At 50.3% G+C, this 25,297-nt stretch overlaps 1 protein-coding gene across 4 annotated transcripts; it reads right to left on the bottom strand.

The window, feature by feature from the left end:
- Positions 1-1,697: 1,697 nt before the first annotated feature.
- On the bottom strand, positions 1,698-24,689 carry BCL6 (BCL6 transcription repressor). Of its 4 annotated transcripts, none has more exons than XM_032337960.1 (10): positions 24,588-24,689; positions 13,880-13,918; positions 12,855-13,026; positions 11,095-11,316; positions 8,500-9,471; positions 7,759-7,943; positions 6,222-6,389; positions 4,998-5,128; positions 4,732-4,869; positions 1,698-2,913 (listed from the first exon to the last, which is right to left on the bottom strand). In XM_032337960.1, the coding sequence occupies exons 3-10, from the start codon at positions 13,013-13,015 to the stop codon at positions 2,770-2,772; spliced, it is 2,121 nt and encodes a 706-aa protein (XP_032193851.1). In that variant the 5' UTR covers positions 13,016-13,026; positions 13,880-13,918; positions 24,588-24,689; the 3' UTR covers positions 1,698-2,769. The 4 variants fall into 4 exon arrangements, with proteins under 4 accessions (XP_032193851.1, XP_032193854.1, XP_032193853.1 ...); XM_032337963.1 differs by lacking the exon at positions 24,588-24,689 and adding an exon at positions 19,925-22,381; XM_032337962.1 differs by lacking the exon at positions 24,588-24,689 and adding an exon at positions 15,094-16,324.
- Between the last annotated feature and the right edge of the window lie 608 nt (positions 24,690-25,297).

Raw genomic sequence — 25,297 nt, 5'->3', positions numbered from 1 at the left:
TTTGAGCTGACAGAGGGAGCTTCCAGCTTCTTCGTAGTTCTGCTTGGTTTGGTTCTATGTGCCCTGCCTCTCCCAGTTTAGCCCCCAACCACCAACCTGGTGTCCAGAAACTTTTCCTCTAAAATGCCAACAATATGGAGAAGAAGATCACGAGCCCCCTGTTCTCTAAGTTACGTATTTGTAAAACGTGGCATTCATGCTCTGCTTTTTAAATAAAAATTCCATATTCCCTTGGCCTCGCTTATCTCTTTAGAGATGTTTGCTTTTTACTTAGATCATCAATTGGCTCCAGTTTCTCTTTGATTTTCCATTTTGTTTGAACGCCCTAGGCCCACCGTCTCTCTATTAAACAGTAATGACACATAAACGAATTCATTTGGAGGCCCTCTGGGAGCGGAGGGGCCCTGGGGCAGCCTCCCTCAGGCCTGTGAATTGTCATTTCTGAAGCCTTCTGTTTTGTAAGTTCTTTTGCCAAGTTTCTATGGGAGCGAGGAGATCATCTTCTCCCTTTTCAAAGAGCAGGGTGAGCTGAGGCCTCGAGCTGGCAAGTCCTCTAAAGTCATTTTTCAAAGGAAACCTGAACCAAAAGGCCATGTGGCTGGCAAAGGGTGGTGTGACTTTGTGAGGCTCTCTCTGGGGCTTTGGGTGCTCAGCCCCCACAGACCTCTCAGCACGTGCCCGGAGCCTGTTGCAAAGGCTCTGCCAGGGGCCACCTCTGTCCAACCACTGGCCAGAGGGCCCAGGGAGGGGCTCTGCTCCACAGCCCCACCCCACGGCCACCCAGGAACCAAGAGAGGGCGAGTGCAGAATTTCTCCTCTGGGCCGGGGGCCAGGACCATGCTTGTCCTCATTGCTCTTAGGTCTCATCAATCAAACTTGCTCCTTGGGGCTTTTTGAGGTGAAACAAAGCTGGATGCCAAAGCAAGCTAGGGTGAACTAATGTCTGAATCATGGACTCATAAATTATCTAGTTAATCTAATCCTCTCATGCACAGGTTGGGAAAGGGACACAAAGGGGAAATGGTTGTCCCAAGTCACAGAGGAGGAAAGGACTGCTTTCCACCAGAGTTGTCTGGACCAAGAGCACTTCTCCAGGGATGGAGGTTTGCGTGGCTGGACATGAATGAGTCTATATGTACCTGTCAGTCATCAATCACACAGCAGATACCGGAGACACTCCAAAGGCACCAAGGCTGAGAAACGTATGACAGGGCCAGACCTGTTCATATTGTCCCCTGAACCCTAGCAGAGAGAAAAGAACTTTTATGAAGCCGGGAGGCAAGAGGCGCTTTCACAGAACGGGCAAATTCTCCAAGACACAGAGAAGGAAAAGATGCCTATACCTTTCATGTCAGAAGGGCTAAAAGGGAAGTCACAAAAGCTTAGCCTAGAGCTTTGAGCAAAAGACAGAAGCGAGAACCAGCCAGAAAGAGAGGTGAGAGGTGGTCCATCCGATATCCCCGGCCGGAGCTCCTCCTGACCAGAGTCTGAAGCCTGCAGCCTGTCGTGGTCTGGGAGCCAACAGTGGGTCCCTGCCCAGCTTCCAGGAACCAGCCCCAGTCTCTGCCTGCCCGAGACCCCAGCAGCCAGCAGCCACTCTTCTCCACCAGCCCGTCCCGCTAGGTTCAGAGCAGAGGAAAACAGACCTATTCAAGTCCTGATCCCCACAAAAGGAAATACCTCTGGAACGAGCCCACTTGACTTTTCAACATTTTATTCTTGTATTTGTACAGCTATATTTTACAACGCGGTAATGCAGTTTAGACACAGCCAAACCCTGTCTCCGGAATAGTTCTAACACAAGCATGACGCAGAATGTGATGAGACAAACATTCCCAAGGAGAGCTTAGTGAGCGACAATTTCAAGTCCCTGTGTCTGCCTACACTTCAGAAGGGATGGCGCGCTCGTCCATCACTGAAAACTTCCATGAAAAAAGGCACCGTAGGACACGTTGTACAGGTATATACAAACCGAAAACTAGAACAAAACTACACATTTTTCCTTCGGCAGCTTTTTTTTGTTCTTTTTGTGTTTTTTTTTTTTAATACACACTTTGTAAATTGTAAACCTTCACTTGCAAAAAAATACAAATACACTGAGGCATTTTAGACAAAATATTTTCTTACTTATACAGATGCAATACTTAAAATATTCTCTTAAGTGCTCTTTCTCAATAAAGATTCTCAGATCCGTGTCTGCCTGCAGATACAAAATCGAGCCTTTAACGCAGTTTTATATTTTTAATATATCTTTTTTAGGTTTATATATATTTATTTTATATATATATATATTTATATATTTACAGCTCTGCCATATATTCCTTCACCTTTGGTTAAAAAAATTAAAGCCCTCTCTTTGATAACATACCGAAGTCTCTTCTTTTAAAAGAATGCACATTTACATACAAAAGAAACATCTGTCCCCGCAAAACATATACATTCCTCATTTTGCAGACCAAGTCAAGTCAAAACTTTTGCCTACTCCCCCACTTTGATATATAAAATGGTTTTGCTTTTTGCTGACATGGTTTGCCTTACACATAGGAGAAGAAGCAATATTATTTTCTTAATGTTTTATGGCAGTAGGGGAAGGGAAGCTGCCTTGGCCCCCCAACCCCACGCCCCTCCCCCCACCCCCACCCCAGCTATGATTTGCACTAGTGGATGAAAGAGGCACTACGTCATGGGATGAAAGTCGTAAAGTGTTACAGTATCCTTTGGGTAGATTCTGAGAAGGGACTCGAATGGAAAGCATCAACACTCCATGCTTCAGCAGGCTTTGGGGAGCTCCGGGGGCAGGTCGGTGGCAGACACGCGGTACTGCACCTTGGTGTTGGTGATGGCGCCATGCTTTTGGCGCAAGTGAAGACGCAGCTGGCTTTTGTGACGGAAATGCAGGTTGCACTTCTCACACTGAAGGAAAACCAGAGGCAAACTGTTAGCTGTCACCAACCCCAGGGATGTGTCATTGCCTGAAGACCCAGAGAAGGAGATTCTCCCTCAGAGAGATCTGGGCAGCTCATCCCTCTGGGAGGCCAGGTTGAGAATTCTGCCTCCAGCTAAGCAATAAGGAAGCGTTGTGCAAATGCCCCTTCCCTCTTTTCCAAAGTGGGGAACTGTTTCTCCTGCTTTTCCCTAGCCAAGTGCCTCATTTCGCTCCATGGGCCCTGGCTTCCCCTTCAGTAAAGGACTGAGTCGACACGCTCTGAAGGTCACTCTTCACCGGACACTGGTGCATCTAAACTTCCAGCAAATACTCATTGTAGTCTTACCGTGTGCCAGGACTATCCTGACACTTGAGTGAATTTTTTATCTGAACACAACTCCATGGAGAAGGTACTATTATCAGGCTCATTTATAGCTGAGGAAATAAGGGTATCACGAGAATTTTTTTAAAATTTAAAAAATTAAAAATCAAAACAATTTAAGAATTTTTTTAAAAATTTTTTTTAAAAAGAGGAGAACTAATTTGCCCAAGAACAAACGGCAAGAGAGAAAACATTCACTCAGGGACTGTTAAATAAGTGGATAAAAATACCTCCATTTGCAGGTTCCTATCTGTGACACAGGTTAACCATTCATTCATTCTTGTGTCCATCACTACCTACAGTGAGGCCATACACCCACCCAAGTCAATGTCATCGATCATAGTGGTTTCCACGCTTGTAAACCACAGGACTCTCTTTTCAAGTTCAACAGAAACTCAAAAGGTAAAAGAGGCGGTGGGGTTGACTGAAAGAGCACAGTCTGGACACTGTTCATTCACCTAAGGCATCCTTATCCTTTTATAGAGAAAGAAAACTGCGGTCCCCTGAGAGAGGGTCATAGCTTGCCTATGGCCCTAAAAAGGGTCCTTGTCAGAGTCAGAATAAGAAGCAGATACCCCAGCTGCCCACCAGTATCTCTCCCCTCTGTAGCAGAGATCGGCAAACTGTTTTTAACTGGGAAAGAGCTGGACAGTGAATATATCACAATGACCACTTTGCCCCTGTGGTAGGAAAGTCCTCAGGGATAATACGTAAGCAAATGAGCATGGCTGTGTCCCAATAAAACTTTGCTTAAGGTTTTAATTTTATGTAATTAGCACATGTCACAAAATGTTATTTCTCCATCTTATAGCCACTTAAAAATATTAAAACCATTCTTAGCTTATGAAATGTTCAAAAATTAGCCTGCAAGCCACATCTGGCTGAAACCCTCCTCCTGAACACTCGGATTCCAATGGCCCACTCACGGTACCCTGTCGTGTAGCTGGTCACCTGCTCCTTCTTATAATGGCCTTTTCCCTGTCTTTTTTTTTTTTTTTTCCCTTATATCACCACACTTTTCTGTGTCTTCTCCCACTCTCATGGCTGCCCCTTCCCAAACACCTTAGGTCCTCTTAAGGAGACATCTCGCCCGGCACAGTGGCATACTGTGAGAACACTTAGTGTGGAATGAATGGATGACTCCAGAATCGATGTATCTACAGTCCGGACCTCTTTGCTAGGGCCCAGATCACCTGGCCCAATACCCCCACTTTAGAGATGAGCAAACTGAGACATAGCCAATGTCCAGCAGCGTGTCTGACAACCAGTCCTAAAACAGGTCTTACGACCATTAGTTCAGTGGTCATCCCCCAGTGTGTGCTTGAGATTGGAGCAAACAGTTCTGCTGCCCGCCTCTCCCCCACCAGCCCTCCCCCAACCCTGCCCCGCCCGGCCAGGTGACAGCCACAAGAGGCTCACATACATGGTAAGGTTTCTCTCCTGTATGGATTCGCAGGTGGCTCTTCAGAGTCTGAAGGTGCCGGAAACGGGTGCCACAGATTTCACAGGGATAGGGCTTCTCTCCAGTGTGGATGAGCACGTGGGCACGGAGGTGGGCCACCTGAATGGAAGAGCAAAGCATGAGAGGCTCTGTTGGGGTGGGTTGTGGGCCCCCTTCCCTCACCGCCCCCTGGAGTCCCTCATCAGCACACGGAGGCCGAGGGGTCTCTTCCCTGTGGCCCTGCTCACTTGTACAAATCTGGCTCCACACGTTTCGCATTTGTAGGGCTTCTCTCCAGAGTGAATTCGAGTATGGGTTTTCAGGTTGGCTGGCCGGTTGAACTGGGCTCCACAAATGTTACAACGATAGGGTTTCTCACCTATTCCCGAAAGAAAGGGAACAAAGAAAGCCATATTTGTTGGAGGTCTCCACAGTCCCGGGTCCCTGGATCTCAAAGCCACCTGCCCTTCCTAGGCCATCTCAGCTTTCCCTCCTTCGGAAGATGTCTGATAGAGGACGCAGGGGCCTGCCAGTTCCCCGCCCTCACCAAACACACACATACCAACACAGACTGCAGGTGGCCAGGGTCAAGGAGCAGGCTGGGGCAGAGGGGACACAAGACTGGGGGTGGGACAGGGAAGCGGGGAGGGAGGTTCCAGGAGGCCTTTGAAACAGCTATGTCATTAGGATGATCTAACTGCAGACTTGGATAAGTCACTCTCCTTCTCCGGACCTCAGTTTCCCTTTTTGGAATTTGAGGGGTGAATTTAGATGACATAGTAAGGCTCTTCTAGCTCTTCCCTTGGATTAGACTCATTCGGTAATCAAGCCATTCACCAGGAAGATACAATCAGGATGCTCTAGTTTCTCTTTTAGAACAACACATGCTTTTCCACTTTGTGGCAACAACAGCTGGATTCCATTTGTAAGAAGGTTGGGCCTGAGTCACAGTAGATGCTCAGGCTGGAGAAGCCAATAGAAGGCCTGAGCCTGCCTTCGTGGAAAGTTTCTGGGATAATGGACACATTTAAAATACCAAGAGAGAGCCAACTTTGGCCAACAATCGGGTCATTAGAAGCTACCTGGTAAAGAAAGGAATGTGAGTTGATAAGGAGCGAGCCCTGAGAGGAAATCAAGAGGCTTTTGATTTTCTTCTGAGGTTACAAAAACCCAATCTGATTCACCTTCCTGGTTCTTGCTGCTTCACATGTGTGCTGGGATTAACACTTCTGCCCCAGCAATGGTAGAGAAGCAGGACAGAGCGTCTCCAAGAAAAGACAAAGAATAGAGGGAGTGGTTGGGTTGCGAAGCTAAACACAACAAGGTTAGGCCCACATCCAGATCCGAACAGGGCTTGCTCCCTGCCTCAGCCCACCGGGGATCAAGGCTCCACGCTGATTTCTCTAGGGTCCTCCCCCCATCCCACCTGCAGGAACCCTGGCCAGCTGTGGCGGGGCGCGGTAGGGCCATACCCGTATGGACGGTCTTGTGGCTGGCGAGGTTGCCCTTGTAGCGGAACGAGGCCTGGCAGCGGTCACACTTGTAGGGTTTGTCACTGTGGGTCTGCAGTGTGTGTCTCTTGAGTGAGGCCTCCTCAGAGAAGCGGCAGTCACACTCATTGCAAAAGAAGGCCCCGTTCTCTGTTGGAGGTGGGGGGGGGGATGCCACCGTTAGAATGCGGAAGGGAGGTAGGGCTCCAAGGCCACTCCCCTCTGCAGCTGCCTTCAGCACCACATGGAACCCCCAAGCTCCACCCACCCGATATTCGGGGTCTGTAGGCATTTTATCTTTCTGAGCATTTAGAGTCTCCATCATGGAGGAGAAAAGAGACAGAGTTGAATACTGAGGTGCAGAGGGGAAACTCAGACCAACAGCTACCCAGGCGGCCTATGCCCGCTTCAGGGAAGCTCAGCAGGGCTCCTCCTTCTTGAGAGAGCCCTGAGAACGGACTTTTCTTTTCGGTTCACTGTTTTATTTATATCCATACACAGGAGCCCTCAAGCAAGATGCTGAGCCTTGCTAAGCCTATCTCCATCTCCGTCTTCAAATCAGGATAGTCAACCCCCGGTTTGCACACCCAGAGGAGCATATTGTAGGACACAAAGCGTTCTAGGAATGTGAGCTAGAAAATCCAACAGTACGTGGAGGCCATTAAAGGAGGAAGTAAACAGATTCACCCTGTGCCTCTCTGCATTCCACGTCCCCCAAACACTTCTATGAGACTGGGAGAGCCAACAAGAACGGAAGTAGAAATGGCCCAGAGGGAAGGGGCTAGATGCAGAGAAAAGGCAAACAGCCAGGGGGACAGACGGGGACAGTCCCTGCTCTCCAACTACATGTCTACAACCCTGTGCCAAATCTCACAGTATAAGTAACTGATTTTTCCCTTCCATGAGAACGTTTTGAAAATGACAAGTCATGGTGGCTCACCCCTGATTAGGAAAGACTGGGCTATCCTACTGCAGCCAGAGGGAAAAGATTGCCTTTTTTATCTAATAAAAACTGGGGATGCCAGTCACAGAGTGTCCAAAACTTCAATTTAATAATTCAGTCCAGCTGCCCTAATTCAGCTACCATTAGCTGAGCACCTACTCCATGTTAGAAACTCTCTCGGACCTAAGGGAGAAGCGGGAACAAGTAAGGCTGGCTGCTTGTCCTTACAGAAGGCAGGGGGAGCCAACATGGGTCAGTCTGAGCAGCTAGGTCCTGAGCAACTAAGAAAGCTCTGGGAGTTAGAGCCAGTTCCACAGACCACCTTGGCTGGAATGCCACTGAAAAGGCTGTTTGGTCTTTCTCTGTTACCCCAGATTAACTCCAATCCCTCTTTCCTTGTTCAGGTCAACCTGGTTCAAGAGGTCAAGCGTGGGGTGACAGGCTGGTGATTCTATGTGCCAGTGACCTTCTGGTTGGGGACTTCTCCCAATCAGGGACAACAGCGTAAGTGAAACGGAAATGCAAACCCCTGGGAGCAGAGGCAGGGGCCTTGCTTATCTCTGGGAAGGGACTCACCACAGCTGGAATCCGAATACTCAGACTGGGTCTCTCCTATCTCCTCGGGAAACGTGGGGCCGGCGGTATGGAGGCACATCTCTGCATGCTGGGGGGACTGAGAGCCGCAGGACGTGCACTTGGGAGGGTGCAAGTAGAGCGGGGAGTGGCTCTCGCTGCTGCTGCGGGGGGAGCCTGTCAGGGACCTGTGGGCAGGAGGAAAGAGAGCGTCAGCAGCTGGAGAGGGTAAAGCACTCCGCCTGGCCTGAAGGCTGCCCCCGCCTTCCTGGGCTCAGGGGAACCCAGAGGCCAGAGCTGGGCTGCCTCCCTCTGGATCTGGGGCCACAGAGTTATCCTTAAGCCCACTTCCAAACAGTATATGCCCTGAGATCACTGGTGGGGTCGAACCAGACCAAAACCCCAACCCAGGTCAATGTCTTCCCCTCGGTACTGTAGTCTGTTGGTCCACTCAGTCCAAAGTGAGTACGAGCTCACCCTGCCACCCTAAGACCAAAGAAGCTGCCTTTGGGGTTCCTGGAATGTTCTTCTACCACAGCTGGGAGTTCTCTCTCTTGCTACGACAAAGTACACCAAAGCTTACTATGCTTCCTTACTGAAGTCAATTCTATCAATGGATGCTTACTCCACACCCCTACTGTACCCAGTATTCAGACAAGAACAGAACATGGCCCCTGCATCCGTCAGAAGAAGTGGCCCCCGTGGGAGCCCCTGACCCCAGGCCCAGACTGCCTCTGAAAGCACCTGTTGACAATGTTATTGAGCCGGCTGGCCTGAGGGATGGTGGAGTCCTCCCCGCCGGCGCTGAGCTTGGTTGGGGACTGGAGGTCAAGGCTCTCGGGCTCCATGGGTGGCTGGCAGGCTGGCGGGGCCGTGTAGGCTCGAGGGGAGAGGCGGCCCAGCTCGGCCTGCTCAGGCCCCTCCGGTTTGGCATTCTGGTTGAGGCTGTTGAGCACGATGAACTTGTATTTCTTCCAGTTGCAGGCTTTGGGGTCGGTGGGGCTCTTGGCTGGAGGCGAACCAGAGGTCTGGAGGATGCAGGCATTCTTGCTACTGCAGGACTCTGTGGGCGAGTTGGGCTGGCAGTCGGACTTCTGGGGGCTCTGTGGACTGACCAGACCCTTGCGGTTCAGGGGCGCGCTGGGGGGCTCGAAATGCAGGGCGATCTCATCCTCTGAGGAGGGCCTCTCTTCCTCCTTGCCAGCCTTGTCACAGGGGAAGTATGGGGCACTCCGGGCCGAGGGGGCGGCAGGCTTGGGGCCTTCGGCCACACCGTAGTGCATGTCACTGCGTGTCTCCTCTGGGGCCGCCTCCTTGGGGGAGTAGATGCTGCTGTGGCACACACCGGGAGAGATCTCCATGGCTGGCCGGCTGTAGTCACCGGGGATGGGCCTGACGCTATCGCAGGGGTGGGCCCGCTCCTTAGGGAAGGGATTGGCCACCGGCATCCGGGCATCCCGCAGCTCTTCGTCAGAGAAGAGGAAGCTGCTGACAGGGAGGTGACTGTAGACGGGATAAGAGGCCGGCGGGGTGGACAGGCCGCTGTACAGGCTGGGGGCGAAGGCTCTGCTTTCACACCCGGGGGCGTTCCTCAGCGGCAGGTTACTCTCCACCACCTCCCGACCCCGATAAGCCATGATGTCCTGGGGCATCAGCATCCGGCTGTTCAGAAACTCTTCACGGGGAGGCTTGAGGGCAGGCACCATCTCTGCTTCACTGCAGGAGAAAACAGAGAGGAGACACGGGCCTCCGAGTGAGAACTGGTGGACAGAGGACCTTCCGAGAGACTCGGGCGTACGTAGCCACATTTGTGCTTGGTCAGCCAGACATGAGGGCTGTGGCTTGGGAAGAGGGAAATTCTTGTAGTCACAAGGCTTTTATGCTAGAAATCTAACAAGCTGGGACACAGCACGGGAGACTGGGCCCAGACAAGAGCAGCGAGTCAGCCACACAACGTGTGCCCGCTTAGACCTATAATCCCATGTTTAAGCCATATTCTGTGTATATGTGCGTGAATCTGTCATTCTTCAGATATTAGACAATGTAAAGCTTTCAGAGCCCTTATTTCATCCATGCAAAATCCTGCAAGGGAAGAAAGGCATTACTGTCTTCATTTTACACCCATGGAAATGGAGGCTCAGGGAAGGAAGAAGTTACACAATTCATGTTCAGAGGGTCACCGACGAACCGGTGCCCAGTGGGAGAAAGGACTCACCCTGCAAGCTGCCTAGAGGCTTGGGGGCAGCTTTCTTTGGAGGACAGGCAGCAGCCAGACCTGCTTTCCAATCCCAGCTGCGCCACTTAGTGGCGACGGGACCTGGAGCAAGTTACTTAACTGCTCTAAGCACCAGGCCTGACCCAGAGAAAGTACTCGAAAATGACTGCGATGATGACCTTGCTACCATTATCACCCATAGGAGACAACGAGCTCTCGCTACACAGACTTGAAGGGACATTATGCGGGCGAAAAGTAGGTCAGCTCAACATGATCACAGTTAACAGAGCTAGAACCAATGAGTGAAGGTTAAGGGAGCCAGATTTCAACTCGCCATAAAGAGGAGCTTTCTAACAGTCTGAGGTAGACAGCAAGGCTCTGGGAACACTGGGTTCCTGGCTCCTGGAGGTGATCAAACAGAGGCTGGAAACACTTCTGTTTCAGAAGGGAGGCAATCATCTTAGAGCAGCTGAATCAAACACGCTAAAAAAGTCAAGTCCCGAGTTTCTGCTCCACTTAGCAAAGCATTTTGGTTTTTGGGCTCTCAGGTCCCCCTCCCCACCCTCTGCCTGCCTTAAACGATGGGCTTGTCTGACCAGCCCTCAAAGAGGGGATCAGACCCAGTGAACTCAATTTAAGTCCATAAATGTCCTCTTTCGGAGGAGCAGGGCAACACGAAAGATGAGGAAAGCAGCGCAGAGTCTGGAAGGGGAACTAAGGCGCATATGTAAATCATTAGAATAGAAGTCGAAAGAACTGAAACACACATGCAAATAGTTAAAATGGGAGGAAGCTCTAACGGACAGGCAGGCCGCTCAGGGATACAGAGGAAGAGCTGAGGGAGGAAGACTGGCAATTGTAAAAACATCCACAGAGGAGCCGGCTTCCAAGCTTGGCCTGGCAGGATGGGTGGGAGGAAAGGGCCCATCCAAGGAATGGAAGAAAGCAAGAGGGGATTGAATGCATAGGGCATATCTGGATAGCAGTGCAAGAATTAAGAAGGCAGAAGTGTGCAAAAGCTAGCGGAACCGTAGCCTGTGGCGTATCGTAGAGGATACGTATGCATTACCAAGGATTTCAGGTGCCTTCCATTTCCAAGGGCTCTGCCCTCAGCAGCACCTCACCTGGCTTTGATGAACTTCCGGCAAGTGTCCACAACATGCTCCATCTGCAGGTACATGGCCGTGGCCATCACGGCCATGATGTTGCCCTCCCGCAGGTTGAGGCGGGACGTGTACATGAAGTCCAAGAGAATGCAGAACCCCTCAGGGTTGATCTCGGGATCCAGGTTGATCACACTCAGGTTACATTTGAGCTGGTCCGTGAAGATACTATAAAACAGGCCACTGTAACACAAACACACGTGTCACAAGAACGGAGGAGACTGGCGGTCAATTACAGTCAGTGTCAAGGCTTGTCTCCTCTCCCCTGGGCCTCGCTCCAGAATTTCCACGGCCATTAATAATAACTGCCATTTACAGACGGCTTACTAAACGCCAAAGAGTCATTAAGCATTTTACATACATTATCCTGTGTTCCTCACAACCTTGCAAGGTAGACATTACCATTCTTCCCTCTACACACGGGGGAACCCAGATCAGAAGGCAAATGATGTGCTAAAAGTCACAGGAGCTATTTTCCTTATCATCTTAACTGCATGGATTACCAGAGTGAAATGTGCACTCATTTGCAGTAACCATTTTTAGTCTATCACTTTGAGATAAGCATTTCTCTTCCTATTCCAACACACAATCCTTATTTTTAAAATGCTATTGTCTGTTTTTAGAAACAACTTGGGTATCGACGACAAATAAATAAAATGGTGCCTATGTCTACAGTCTACTGATTTTCTGCAAGTCTGGAGACCTTCTCAAGGTCAATATTCCTAGGAGACAAAAGTTAATCCTCAGGCTGTACCTCCAGGGACCTTGTTGTCTGGTAGAGGAAAGAGGGCTCAATTACAAGTCAGGATTCAGGCTGGCATCTCAATTCTGCTTGTTCTGAATGGGTTGCCAGAAATGAGCCTGGCTTTAACCAGTAAGGAGCTGTGCAACCTTAGGTGAGATACTTAACCTCTCTGAACCCTGGTTTCTTTCCCTGCAAAGCAGGAACAACAGCGTCTATCCGACAGGGTCGTGCATGCCTGGCCCAGAGGAAGCCCTAGGTTAGCATCTTCTATTACTTTTACATCTCCATAAACCTCTGTTCTTGCCACTGTTAAAACACAGGTGTTTGCTGTAGATGTTGGGTAAGCTCTCTCCTGGCAAAAGCGATCCCCGACTTTACATCAGCTCACCTATCTGTACCTTCGTTTTATTGTCTGTAAAAGGGAAGTAATTATGCCTCCGTAACACGGAAGGCTACTGCAGAGATCCAGGGAGATGAGGTAATATGAACCAGCTCCGAAAACTCAAAATACTCGACCAATAGGAAGAATCGGCTGGCTCTTTCTCCCTAACTCTCACACACACACATAGCCTGAAACACCCGTGGAAAGAGAGCCACGGGATAAAATACATGTGGTTACAGAATCAAAGGACAAAAGACTTCAAATTCCTTCGCGTCAAATACTGTAAAACCCCTTTCACGTCTCCTTTCTTCACTGGTTGACTAAAGTTATTCTCTGTGTTTGTCCCAAACACATCCTTTCTTGAGACAGTATACCATTTCTGCTCCCTCTCTTCCCACAGAACAAAACTCTTTCTTCTCTACCATGTGTTCATTCACTCGCTTCCTGGGAGCCTACTCCTCCAGGCCACACGCTGGCAGTCTGGAGACAAACGAGACGTAATCCCAAACACAGCAAAAGGCCCACACGACCTGCCTGTCCGCCTGCCCACACCACCGCTGCCCTCTTATACGTCCATCTCCACCCCCCGCTTACCTGCAGGCCATGAGGACTGTCTTATGGGCTCTGAACTGCTCACGGCTCACCACGATGACAACATCAGTCAAGATGTCACGGCTCCGGAGGCGATTAAGGTTGAGGAGAACGTCACTGGCATGGCGGGTGAACTGGATACAGCTGTCAGCCGGGGAGGCCATTTTGTCTTCACCTGGAAAGAAAGGGGTCAAAATCTCATGAGTTCTCCAGAACCCGATTCCTGCTTACCAGGGGCGGGTGGTGGGGGAGGTGAAGACAGACGGCGCAGCCTGCTAACACATGGGCTGCACACCGAGGTGCTTGTGCTTGGTCTTGGCCCAATTTGTGGGCCCATCCCTGTGCATTACTGTTCACATCTGTAAGATGGGAAAAAAAAAATCTTTCTCTAACAAGTTGGACTAGAAAGCCCTTTTGGGGACAGCAGTAGTGAATGAATATCTGTAGAGTGCTTTTCCCACATACCAAATACTCTGCCAAGCACGGAGAAGCAGTGAGTGTGTGACAAGGAGAGAAACCACGATTTAAAGGTTAGCCCGCCAGCTTTATCTTTTGCTAGCTGCGTGACTTGGGGCAGACTGTTCACTGTTTCTGGGCTTTGGTTTCCCTAAATGGGAGAAGTACTACCTATGTGGTTGTAAAATTTAGAGATCTGTGCCTCGTCCCTAGTAGGTTCTCAAAAATCGCAGTTATTCTCGTCAGGATCTCATTTCATTATCCCAGTCACCATCTGTTCTTCCTCCTTTAGGCTCTCGCATTGTCTGAATGTACTCCAAGCTCCTAGCACACTGCTGGTGCATAGTAGGTGACTACATTGGCTCTGAACTCCAAAATGAGTGAGGGAAGGAATGATCGTACAACAGTTAAGATAGTCTCACACAGGGGTAAATGGGTGAGGGAGAGGGAATCCGCTATCCTTTATCTCCACTAACAAAAAGTGGCCAAGTTCACGGCAACACATGTATCAGCAAAGTCAAAAGAAACAGTCTGTCCACAAAAGTTTAAAGCATATAATTAGATTTACTTACCCAATGCCTTGATTCACAGTCCAAAATTTTGCTTAAAATCTGCAGGGAAGGGAAAAAAGCAAACAGAAATTGATTCCATGAATGTTAGATTGTCCACTATGGTCTTATTTTAGGACACACGTACTTAGTTTTACTTTGGTAGCTGCAGCCTGCCAGCTGGAGCAGTTTTACCACAAGCTAGCAAACATTTTTCCAGCTCTACTCTTACGGAAACAACAGGCACCCGAAGCTATGCGATAATCATATTTTTGCCCTGAGCACTGGGAACACAACTGCATACACTAATCATATGTACATATACACATAGAGTTCCTTTGTCAAAGTAGAAGATGTATGCCATCCAAAGGCCACTTGTGTTCATGGGACAGAAAAATATAAGAAAAGTGGTTCTTTCAGTAGTAATGAGAATGATCCTTTGGGGGCCCAAGAACTCTGAACAATTTCCAAAACCTGCTAAAATATTATCTTTAGAGTTTAAAAATGATTTCTCAAGGTCTACTGGAGTCAATACACTTATCCCCATTTCACTGGTGATGAAACGGAAGCTCAGCGATTTAAGTGGCTTGGGTAGGACAAAAAGTCAGGCAGTAATTCCTGACTGTCTGATCTTTTAAGACTAAATACAGGATCTGCAGAATACACCCAGAGACGGCTTGACTATGCTTTCCTTGAGTATCTTTGTCTTTTCCAAAGTTTCCTCTTCTTTCCCTCTGGGGTTGAAGACCAGATATAGGGCTACACACTTCCAAGCTTGTGCTCCCCCTACTGGTCAAAGAGTTAGCTGCGTGCTTTAGCTAAGAACTGGCCCAGTAGCACTCATGACATATGTACCTGTTCCAAATTGGTTTCTCTAAAGCATAATGATTTTAAAGCACAGGTGTAAGACTCTCACTTATGATCACATGTGGGTTACAAAACAAAACAGTATCTGAATCCTCTTCCACTCCCCCCATCCTTTTTTTTTTCCCCCTAAGCATAGCCCTTAAGAGCTATTTTCCGGGTAAAGGGGCCTGAGGCCAGGGAGGTCACGTTGGGCCACATAGATGGTTAGTGGCCTGGCCCAAGGTGTTCTGGCTCAAATTCCTGTCCCTTCTCCAAATCAGCCTACGTGCTGTAGAACATGCAAGACAGCACCCTAATGTGGGTGAATCTCATTTTTAAGTTCCTTCCCCCACACAAACACTTTGCCCCCATTCCAGGCTGCTGAATCTTACCAAAGGAGCACTCTAAAATGAGAGGTTTCCTTGAGTCTGTAACCAAACATTCTGACATTTCTCTGTGGTCCCAAGTGCCAGTCACTCAATCCCATCGGCTTCAAGGTTAGTGTGTGCATGTGAGTGAGTGAGGATGAGGGAAGGGAATGGGGGAAGGGAGAGGACAGGAAGAGATGAAAGAACCTATTTCCTCCTCTCCCATCCTAACTCGAGATGGGCAAAGAGAGATACACTAGATCGGTCCTAACCAAAGTTCAGTGATTGTTGCCGTTGAAAAAGAAGGCTAAAGACACACTTGAGTTTCATTTATAAACCATCTCCTCCTCCCCCATGAAAGACGTCCCTGAACACTTCTGAAACACCTAAGGCTGTCCTTTAGCCAGCTTCAACCACCAGCTTGCTTGTGAATTCCCAGTCATAGACTTTGGAATCACTGGAAGCCCAGATTTGCAATTTCACCTTGGCAAGTGGCAAAATGACTCACTCCATATGTAGATTGAAACAAACAAACAAAACATTCGCCATTCCCAGGGGTCTACTTGTCAGCCTGGCCCTGGGGTTGGGCCATCTCCATCCTCTGCCTCTGCCCAGCTTGGTCAAAAACAAATGCACACACACTGAGGCCCACATCCCTATTAAATCCACTCTTTCTTCCACCAGCTCTAGCTTAGGATGCCTCACAGCTAGTGAACCTGTGTTATGGTGGATGTGGGAAGCCGTGTCTCCCTCCGGATGCTCCAAGTGTGGAAGCACCTAGCAGCCGCTTTGCTTTTTACCGGCCACCTGGCCCTTTCCCATCTGTTACTGTATGGGATCCTTGTAACAGCCCTGATTAACTGAAAAGGTCACTGAGGCTCCACCGGACAAGCCTCATCCAATACTGGAAGCTAATCTTCAGCAAAGTCCTGGACAAACTCTGTTGCCTAGCTCCAGCCATCCCACTGATGCTACACGCAATACTCGTAACACAAAACAACTGCCAAGAGAGCAGGGCTATCGAAGAGAAAACTGAACTGCAAGGGCCCAGACCGAACTCTCTGGACCCCAGTCCTGCCCCCAGCCGCAGTGACCACCAAGCCAGACCTCAACTTTGTCTTTCCACCCACACACTTTCTCTCTTCTGCCTTTTCAAACTCTCTGGACTTGCAATTTGGCACCTTGAGGAGAAGGCAGATTTTTTTTTAAAGAAGTTGGAGAAGAAAGAAAGAGGGACCCTTTCCTTTAAAAAAATTTTTTTAAAAGAAAGGAAAAAGGGCAGAGAGAGAAGAGAAGACAGCAGAAGGGGAAGACGGAGAGACAAGAGAGGAGGTGAGAGAAGGACAAGAGGCGAGGTTAAGAGCCAGAGCGTGAGTGAGCCACTACCAAAGGCTTCATCCATTCTTTCCCCAGTCCCCGGCTTCTCCACTCTGCGGCCACTAAGCAGCCGTTTCCTGGCGCGCGCACACAGGGACACAAACCCGAATCCTGCGCTCCGCCGCAAGCCCGGGCTACATTGCCCACCCCGACCTTACCGTACCTGCCCGCCAGGGACCGCCCACCCCCGGGCGTTCTGCGGGCACCGCTGCCCATCTGCCGCGAAGCCCCCCGCGGGCGCGTCGGAGGCCCCGTGGTGAGATCGTGTCAGCCCTTAATTTGGTTACATTCAAATAAAACGTTTCGTGCACTTCGGTAGCTAACATTGTGTGTGCTCTTTTTTTTTTTTTTTTTTTTTTTTTTTTTTTCCTGTTACGCCGTCAAGGCAGGGGGTAGTGAGGGGAATGGCACAGCCCTCTCATTCCCGGAATGTAGTCGATCTCAGCTCAACGGATTTCACAGAACACTCTCTGCCTATCGCCGGCTCCAACGAGAAGTAACTTTCCAGGAAGCTGCCGGCCCCCGACGGCCGCCAGGATCGCCGCCTGCGCCGCCAGGGCCGCCGGGGATTCACCCGGGGAGGGGGGGCCGCCCCGGGAGGCTCGCGGGGAATAGGCGCACTTTCCTCTAAATCCCTCGCCCGCGCCCTTTAGGACTCTGAGTTCACCCGGTCCAACCCTTCCCCAGAAGTTTTATAAATGGGGAAAGTCGCACAAGTTAGTAGCAGAGTCAGTCTAGAACCCAGGAATTCGAGTCCAATCTGAGATTTTATAACTTCAAATTGCCCAATTCTGGCCTTTGTTTGCCCGGTGCGTCATTTATTTATTTTTGCTTTTTGCTTGCCTCCGCCCCCTTTAAGAGGATGGTTACGCCAGGCATCAAGGTCAAAAAGGTGGGAGTCCATAGGACTGAGGGTCTCCATCCTGCGCGCGCCAGACGACTTGTAGGAAAACCAAACAGAAAGCCCCTTCCGCCTACGTTGGCAAATAGGGGAACCCTGCTAGGCTCGGTTTCCGCCCAAGTCTTTAGAATAGGAGCTGCAAGGCCGAACCTTGCCAGATTTCGGGATTTCGGAATCGGATTTCTCCGAAACCGTAGAGACGCGGTTAGGATTCCGCAGAGACCGGGGCGCTGACCCCAGCGCGCGCAAGAGAGCGCTCCAAGGTTGGCTTGCGTTCTCTTGGGCCTTCCTCAGAATTATAAACCCTGGGCGCGTTCTCCTAATTGGTCCTAGTAGTGGGCTCCGAGAGGGCTTTTTCGGGGCTAGGGTTTCGAAAGACGCAGTACGTAAGGCCGCAGTCCAGTCCTAAAACTGGCGGGTGGCGTCACACTGCGCCGCGCATCCCATCAGCAGCGGAGGCGGGGTCAGGGCGGTTGGTAAAGACTGGGCCTCCTCCGCCTCATAAAGCCCTACCTTGAGACTTTCTCATCCCTTCGCCCGGTGGAATTAAGGGGAAAGCGAAGGGTGAAATTTAATATGAAATGGGGTGAGTATCTAGGAAGGGAAGTGAAAATTAAGTACATGCGCTTATTGGAAATTAGGATTCCCGTGGTTCCGGGAGCTCAAACCTAATCATGTCCTACCGCTGCTAAACACTAGAGAGAGCCCTCCATCAAGGCTTGAAACCGACAACCCCCATGTAGCTCCGCCTCTCCTTCCCATTGACCTACTTTAGACACTGTCTCCAGATTTGGAGACTGCCTCTCGCACCCCCCCCCTCCCGCCCCTTCTCTAATCCCGCCGGCCCCTGGATTATTGGTAATCTAATAACTCCAGTAACTCGCCGAGAAATCCGAAGGAGAATCTTGAAGCGCAAAGCACTCTTCAGGGGCAGGATCTAGGAATTTTGATAAGGCTGGAGCTGCCCTAGTGAAACCAGCATCAGGGCTCCTGCAGGAGCGCTCCCGTTCTGCGCAGCGGCTCAGCTAACTAGCCCCTCCAGTTTAGCCACGGTGGTCCAGCAGTAGGGGGTGGGGTTAAACCGCGCCTCTGTTTTTGCTTTAAGAGTGAAACACTCTTCGCTCCTTTGACGGGGAGAGGGGCGGGAGGGCCGAGGAGACGACAATAAATGAAAGCGAATTTGATAACACGGTAGGCTCGGCAGTCGCTTTGGGTGACCGAGGTGTTCGGGGACATTATGTCCTGACTTTATTTCTATCACGTTTCCTGCCAACAGCGCTCTTTCAAGCCTGCAAGCTTCTAGGAAATGCAATAAAATAGAGGGATGTGTTTTATCATCAAGATCTGAAGAGGAGCTGCTGAAGGGACGCTCCCCATGCGCCCAGCTCGCGACAGCCTTCCAGAAAGAGCCGGCAGACAATGCCAGCAAACCGCGTCCCCGAGCAAAGATATCTCGGCCATCCAGGCTGGACTGGGCTCAGCCTTTGCAAAAAGGCTGCCGGGGGAGGGGAGCGGCATGATGTCCCCAAGCAAACAATGCCTTTAAAAATCCGATCTGGACAAAAGTCAGCCAAGGTCTTTATTCACGTTAATGAAGATGGAAGGCACTAACTGTCCTTGGAAAGCGATGAGTCAAACTTGACCGCTCTTCAAACACATCCCCAGATTCGTTTCCGACCCGAACAGAGGCGCGTTTCTCCAACGCGGCCTCCGACTGCTCCCGCTGTGGGAGAGGCTGAACTCGATTCCCTCAGACCAGGGCGGTGGAGACGGCATCTCCCGCGAGTGGGCGCGCCGGCGGCCGTCGCTAGGGGTCGCCGGTACCCCTACGCGCCTTTGCCACCTTAAGTTTTGAACTCAGAGAAAATAAAACTTCGCTTGATAAGCAGCTATTGTGGCCCAAATTCTATTAGGACTACACCCTGCCTGTCCACATGAACCCCCCATCCCCGACACACACACACACACACACACACACACACACACACACACACACGATCTCTGCCCAAGCCACTAAGCAGTCTGGAAGAAAGGGGAAGATGGTGATTCAGAATCCAAATGCGAGCCTCAGGTGCAGCAAGGTGCATCTCTGCAAGTCTAGGGACTGGGACTTACTCACCCACTAACACAGGCACACTCCTCAAGATCTGGGACCCCCCACCCCTGAGCACTGCGGTAGGCTTCCCTTATCTGTCACTGAAAATCTTATGCTGTACTTTCTAAAACTCCTCCAAGACATCTGGGGTACTGTTTCCAGCTATGATGACCTGAGACATTAAAGTCATGGGTCTCTCTTACTGCTGCTCCTTTCTCTTAGATACTTCAAAGGAGCAGAGATAAACTTGCCTTTGACTTTAAGTCACTGACTTGGAATTCAGAAGGTAAAACTCTGGTCCCGGTTAGGGTTCTAACTCAACAGCAACAGGCGCCCCGCCCCTCATGAGGCCGCTTGTTTTCTCAACTGTCCGAGAGTTTTATGTCCTAGAGCCTCCGTGCGTCTCTCCACTACCCACTTCACCCAGGGAGACGCCACAGCGACAGAAAGCGTGTTCAAAACGGGTTATCTTATTATCTTATTCTCTTAGTGGAGGCAGATTCCACTCGCTGAGCGACGGTAGGCCGGGCAAACATATGAAGACTTCCGAATTGTCATCTACCTTTCCAAAATGTTGGAGGTCAGATGTCATCCTCATTGGATGTTGCCCTCTTCTGTCAGTCCTAGCACCTGGTAGGGATACTTGGAGACCTGAAGGTGACAGGGTCGGTCCGCCGCCCTAGGCGGGGGGGGGGGACTCCGCTACGATTTACCACTAGGTGGCAGACTCGGTCCGTTCGAAAATCACCGCACAGCCACAGCCTTCCACAACCGACTGCCCCCCACCCCCACTTTTTTTTTTTTTTCTTTAATCTGTTAGCGGGAGGAGGTTGCTTCTATAAGCAACGCTGCAAAGCATTTAATTTAGTGGATGTAATTCCGTTCTTCCCGATGCTCACTCCTCTAGCAACCAACCACAACGCGGTCTCTGGAGCTGCGTTCACGTATTATACGTTGGTTTTTCCAGTCCCAAAGGCTGAATGTATTAGAAGGGAAGGAAAGGGTGCGCTTGTCTTCAAAAAGCAGAACGGAACTCGAAGGTATTAGGCGAGCTTCTTGGCAAACACTGGTCCAACAGCAAAGAAAGTCGGGAATAAACTCCTGATCCCCATGGAGAAGAGGGGTCCTGGAGGCCAAGGGCAGGGTTCTACCCAAGCTTACAGTGCTCAGTAAAGGCGGGGGTGGGGGGAGTGGGAGGGGGTGAGTTTGGTCTTTTGGCGGGGCTGCTGCTCACAGACCCGGAGGCGGGGAGGACTGGGAAGAGCCATTCCTGGCTTCCAAAGGGGCGAAGAGAAAGGGGCCGGCTTCGCCACAACACAGCACCCTCGTTCGGATCACTGCGGCGGCATTCCCACTTGTTGCGCAGTGCAGAAAGCCGGCACGCGCCACAGTACTTCGACTCCCAGAATGCTCCAAAGCCAGCTACAGACCAGCTTACATTGCCCCGTACGCCATCCACAAACCTCCGTCCCCAACCCAGCTGCCATAGACGCCACCATCACCGCCGGCAAAACTACAGGACTTCCAATCACTGGTTGGTTTTTACACCAAGACATTCTTCCTTATCTCAGTGTCAGAATGGCAACAGAATTCAGGTGCTCTGAGAAGTCAAGTCCAAGGGGGAAGGAGGCTACCTCCATCTGGAGAACTCACCTACTTAAAGCCTACTAGGCAGCCCCCCCCCCACCCCCGCGCGCACACACACAAGCACACACACACACAGACATAACCACACACACAGGAACTTCTTTGCCTCTTAGGACACTATCCTAGCTGGAAAGCAACACTTTTCCACCCCATTTGAGAAATCAACTACAAAGTCCTGTTTTAAAAGTTGGCTTTATCTCTCCTTTCTAAAGAAAAAAAAAAAATTCCTCCTAAGGTCATTTCACAATGTTTTTCAAATATTTGACTTTTGCAAACAGAGAGTTTCACCCACCAAGGGGTGGCGCTGCCGCATTACCTCCTCTGAATCTCTTCAAGTTTTTCACAATAAAGTGGGCTGTGAGTGTGGCTACCGGGCAGGGGAGAGAGGGAAGGAAGGATTTTGACATCTAGTCCTGGCTACCATTTACTCAACCAATAACTGGAACTCTTTAAGGCTCAGGAAACGACAGCTTAAGAGTTAGAGTCCCATCCCTGTCCAGCAAACCCAGAATAAACTGGAGAATCTTTTCAAGAAAGCATGGGGTAAAACCCTGCACAAGTGAGCGCAGAAGAAAAGGCCAACTGGAGAATTCCCACTTCTGGCTTCCTTCTCTTCAGGCTCCCCAGTTTACCAACAGCTTCTGGCCTTACCAACAGCAGACCCTTAAGATAAGCCAATGCTTGGGCCTGAAGTATTGGAAAGTCTTCCAAATAGGATATTGGAAACTTCTATTTATAAGTTGGGGGAGGAGGAAATATTTCCCATCTACAGGTTTCTATTTCAGCCTGAGGACCCAACTGAAGTCATTTTAGCAAGGGAATGCCCATCTCCTGGCGCCCTTCCTTCCATTTCCTTCTGCCCCAGAGACAATATTCTTTCTCCCTAACCAAAAAAAAGGTATATATTTTAAAGCAAGAATGTGTTTTCACCTCATTCCTTTGAGCTCATGTTTGCTACCTCCAGGAATAGCGTGTGGACTAGGGCCAGATGAACTTCAACTTGGGCTGCAGATTTACGAGGTTCTGTTCCAGTGCCAAAGGCTCTTGGTAGTAAATAGTGAGCAAAATAGATACCTGTCTCCTGACAGATCTTGCCGGCCCCCCTCTTATTTTTTTAAGTTATTTATTAAAACCACACACACCTTGCAAAGAAAAAGGGAAACTGGCAGTCTCTGTAGAGGAAGCCAGTGGCATCGCTCAGAGCCACAAACTGTATTTCTAAACAGCCTTTTCCCTGGTTCCCTCTGTCCTGCCCCAGTTTTTTGGCTTTTTTTTTTTTTTTACAGAAAAAAAAAAAAAAAGCATCTATTGATACTTTTCTTTAAAAAAAAAAAAAAAAAAAGTAAAGAGCCATAACATTTTCCTCCTGGAAACTATAAACTGAATGGAAAAAAAAAAAAATCCACAGAAGATTAAATCAGTTTCCTGTGGCTGCTGGTGGTGGTGGGGTAGATGACCAGCTCTCTCTCTCTCTGTGATGGACAGGGACCCAGTAACAGCTCTGGACTTTCCGTACCCTATTTGGGGTTCTTCTCCAGGTTCAGTTGCTGGACCCCTACCACCAACTCTTAACCACTGCAAAAAGGGGCACCCCATTAAAGGGGTCTTTTTCATTCCTTTTTTTTTTTTTTAATCTATTGGGTTGTGTTTTTGTTTTCCGTGGAGTAGCTTCAAAACTCATTATTGTAACACTAGATCCATTTTTCGCCAGAGTTCCAATAACACGGCATCATAAAGGCAATGCAATCCACAGTTCTCAAGACACTGACCACGGTCACTACCTCTCGCAGCGGGGTGGCCCCTAGCTCCCGCTGCCCAAGAGCGAAGCCCATTTCCGAGGATCCAACTCCCCACCCGCTCCCGCCCCGGGCCGCCGCCGCCGCCGCCTTCCCCCATTCTTACTCCCTCGAGGAGAGCCACAGGTTGCAAATCCAACCAACCTCGCAAAACGTTTTTGCAAAATCACTCACAAAGATCTCCCTTTCTCGCCCGCGCCCCCTCCTCCCTTGCCGGGTCCCTCATCCAGGGCCACAGCGTGCCCTTCTCTCCTCCCGGGTCTTGCACGTAGGAACGCGGGCTGGGGCTGTTTGTTTTTCCCCTCGCCCCTAGCAAGGACCTCGGGAACCTGAAGCCTGACGTCGTCTACTCTCCGGTCTGCAGTTGTCTTTTTACAAAGCTCGCACCATGGGAAAAAATAAAACAAAATTAGGAGAGGCGGGGGAACAGCCATTGGGAGCTAACACCGAGTCACGCAGCGCCCAAAACACAAACACCGCGACCGCCAGAAATCCCGCCACCTTCCCGCTCGGCTGGGCCGTCCTGTGAAGGTTCCCAGAGTCCCCGCACGCTAAACAGCACCGCAGGTGCAAACGCGCACCCCTTTGCCACCCACCCCCCAATCCCTGTCCCGCCACCAGTCTCTCCCCTCAGGATGAGGAGAGGGAGCGCGCGGGGGTTCCCGACTCCCTCGACTGCAACCAAGAAAGAATAATTTTCAAAGTATTCAACATCCCCGCCCCCAGGCAAGCTAAACCTCCCCCAAACACAGGGTAAGGGGACACCAAAGGGGTCCACCAAAGGGGACACCAGAACACTCGGATCTCGTTAGGAAGACCGCGGATCTAAAAGGAAATAGTAGAAACGATACTTCAACTGGGCTTGGGGGGGGGGGGGAGAGAAAAACAAAACCCGAGGAGTTCGCTTGCATTTTTCCTCCCAAATCTCGGCTCGGAGGCAGGGAATCTAGAGGAGCGAGGCCGGTGGAAGGGAGCCAGCGGGGCGAGCGAGCGGGCAGCCTCCCTCCTCGCCTCCCGGAGTCACCGAGAAGGACGGGAGAGGAGAAGGAAGGAGAGGCGAGGGAAAGGAGGAGGGAGGGAGGGAAGAGGAGGCAGGAGCGAGGGAGCGAGGAAGGCAGTTTGCAAGCGAGAAAAGAGGGAAAAAACACAGCCGCCCGAATCCAGCGAGATCACAAGCCGTACGCAAGCAGCAGCAGAAAGAGCGAGAGCGCGAGCGCGCGTCCTCTCCGTCGTCTGGGGCCAGACAGCCCCCAGACTTGCCCGGAGCACCCCCCAAACACTGTCTCGTCCTCTCGGCTCCGGCCGCCCCCTAATTCCCCTCCTTCCTCTCCTCCACCTCCTTTTCCAAAACCAAAACAACACAAGGGAGGGTGGCAAAAGCCTCCCCAAACCGGCCGATTCACTCAAAGACAACAAGAATAAAATAACAAATATATAAAAATCTATATCCTAGAGTGGGAGAGACGTGGGACTAATCTTCGGCATTTATTTTAACACCTGACAGCTAGAATAAATAAATATATACATTTATATCAATAGATACACATAGGAAACTTGGAGCCAAAGCATTTGGCAAGAGCGGAAAAAAAAAGAATTAAAAGGTAAAATAATGATCATGAGCAGCGGCGGCGGCAGCGGCACCAGCGGCACCAGCGGCGGCGGCGGCAGCAGCAGCAGCGGCAGCAGCAACAGCAATAATCACCTGGTGTCCGGCCTTTCCTAGAAACTTCTTGCATCACCACTTCTAAGAACCCCAGTTCTAAGAATCAACAGAGCTCAATTCTCGGAATTTGAGCTGCGGACTTTACCACTGCTACGAGGCAGGGGAGGACTCGGTGTCAGCTCTCCGGGACTTTTGCCTCTCTTAGCCCATGGAAAGCCCTCAAAGCCACAATATTTTTCCAGTTCCCGGAAGATTTCGAGGTCCTCAGCTGCGGAGCGTCTCGGATTCGGAGGTTCCGGTTCGAGGCTAGAGGGGCCAGACGGCGTCCCTCCCTCCCGGGGCCCCACACGATGGTACAGTCTGCTCCGCCAGCGTCACGTGGGCGCCCCCTCTGTGACGTCGGCGTCTTCGCTGTAGCAAAGCTCGGCCTCTGGAATTCTGAGAACTAATTTGCTATTCGGTGACATAAGAGGGGGAGTGCGCTTTGCTTTCCCGGGGTCTGGGGCTAATTCCTCCTCTCTTACCCATAAACTCAGCTACTCGAGCTAAATACACAAAAGGGAGAGAGAGGTTCGACCCGTTGGAAAAAGTCTGTTATATATAGTAGCTTTAGAGGCGAGTAAGAGAAAAAAACAATAAACACCACAGCTCTTTCCAGCTAGAATATTAGGCACCACGAGAAAAATATTTGCCAAGCAGTTTTCGGTGGGTTCATTTGCTTTATTTTATTTGGGACGTCTTTCGGTTTT

Source organism: Mustela erminea, chromosome 1 (genome assembly GCF_009829155.1).
Source record: "Mustela erminea isolate mMusErm1 chromosome 1, mMusErm1.Pri, whole genome shotgun sequence".
Taxonomy (NCBI): domain Eukaryota; kingdom Metazoa; phylum Chordata; class Mammalia; order Carnivora; family Mustelidae; genus Mustela; species Mustela erminea.
Note: the sequence above shows the minus strand (reverse complement) of the source record. Positions and strands in the feature narration are given on the sequence as shown.

Bases quoted from the DNA above. Each gene is read 5' to 3' on its own strand.
- BCL6 (XM_032337960.1), bottom strand. From the start codon at position 13,015: ATGGCCTCCCCGGCTGACAGCTGTATCCAGTTCACCCGCCATGCCAGT. The intron at 7,944-8,499 runs GTGCTTTCAGAG...TCCTGCCCACAG, and splicing joins CTCAATAACATTGTCAACAG to GTCCCTGACAGGCTCCCCCC. The intron at 2,914-4,731 runs GTATGTGAGCCT...GTTTTCCTTCAG, and splicing joins CAGGAGAGAAACCTTACCAT to TGTGAGAAGTGCAACCTGCA.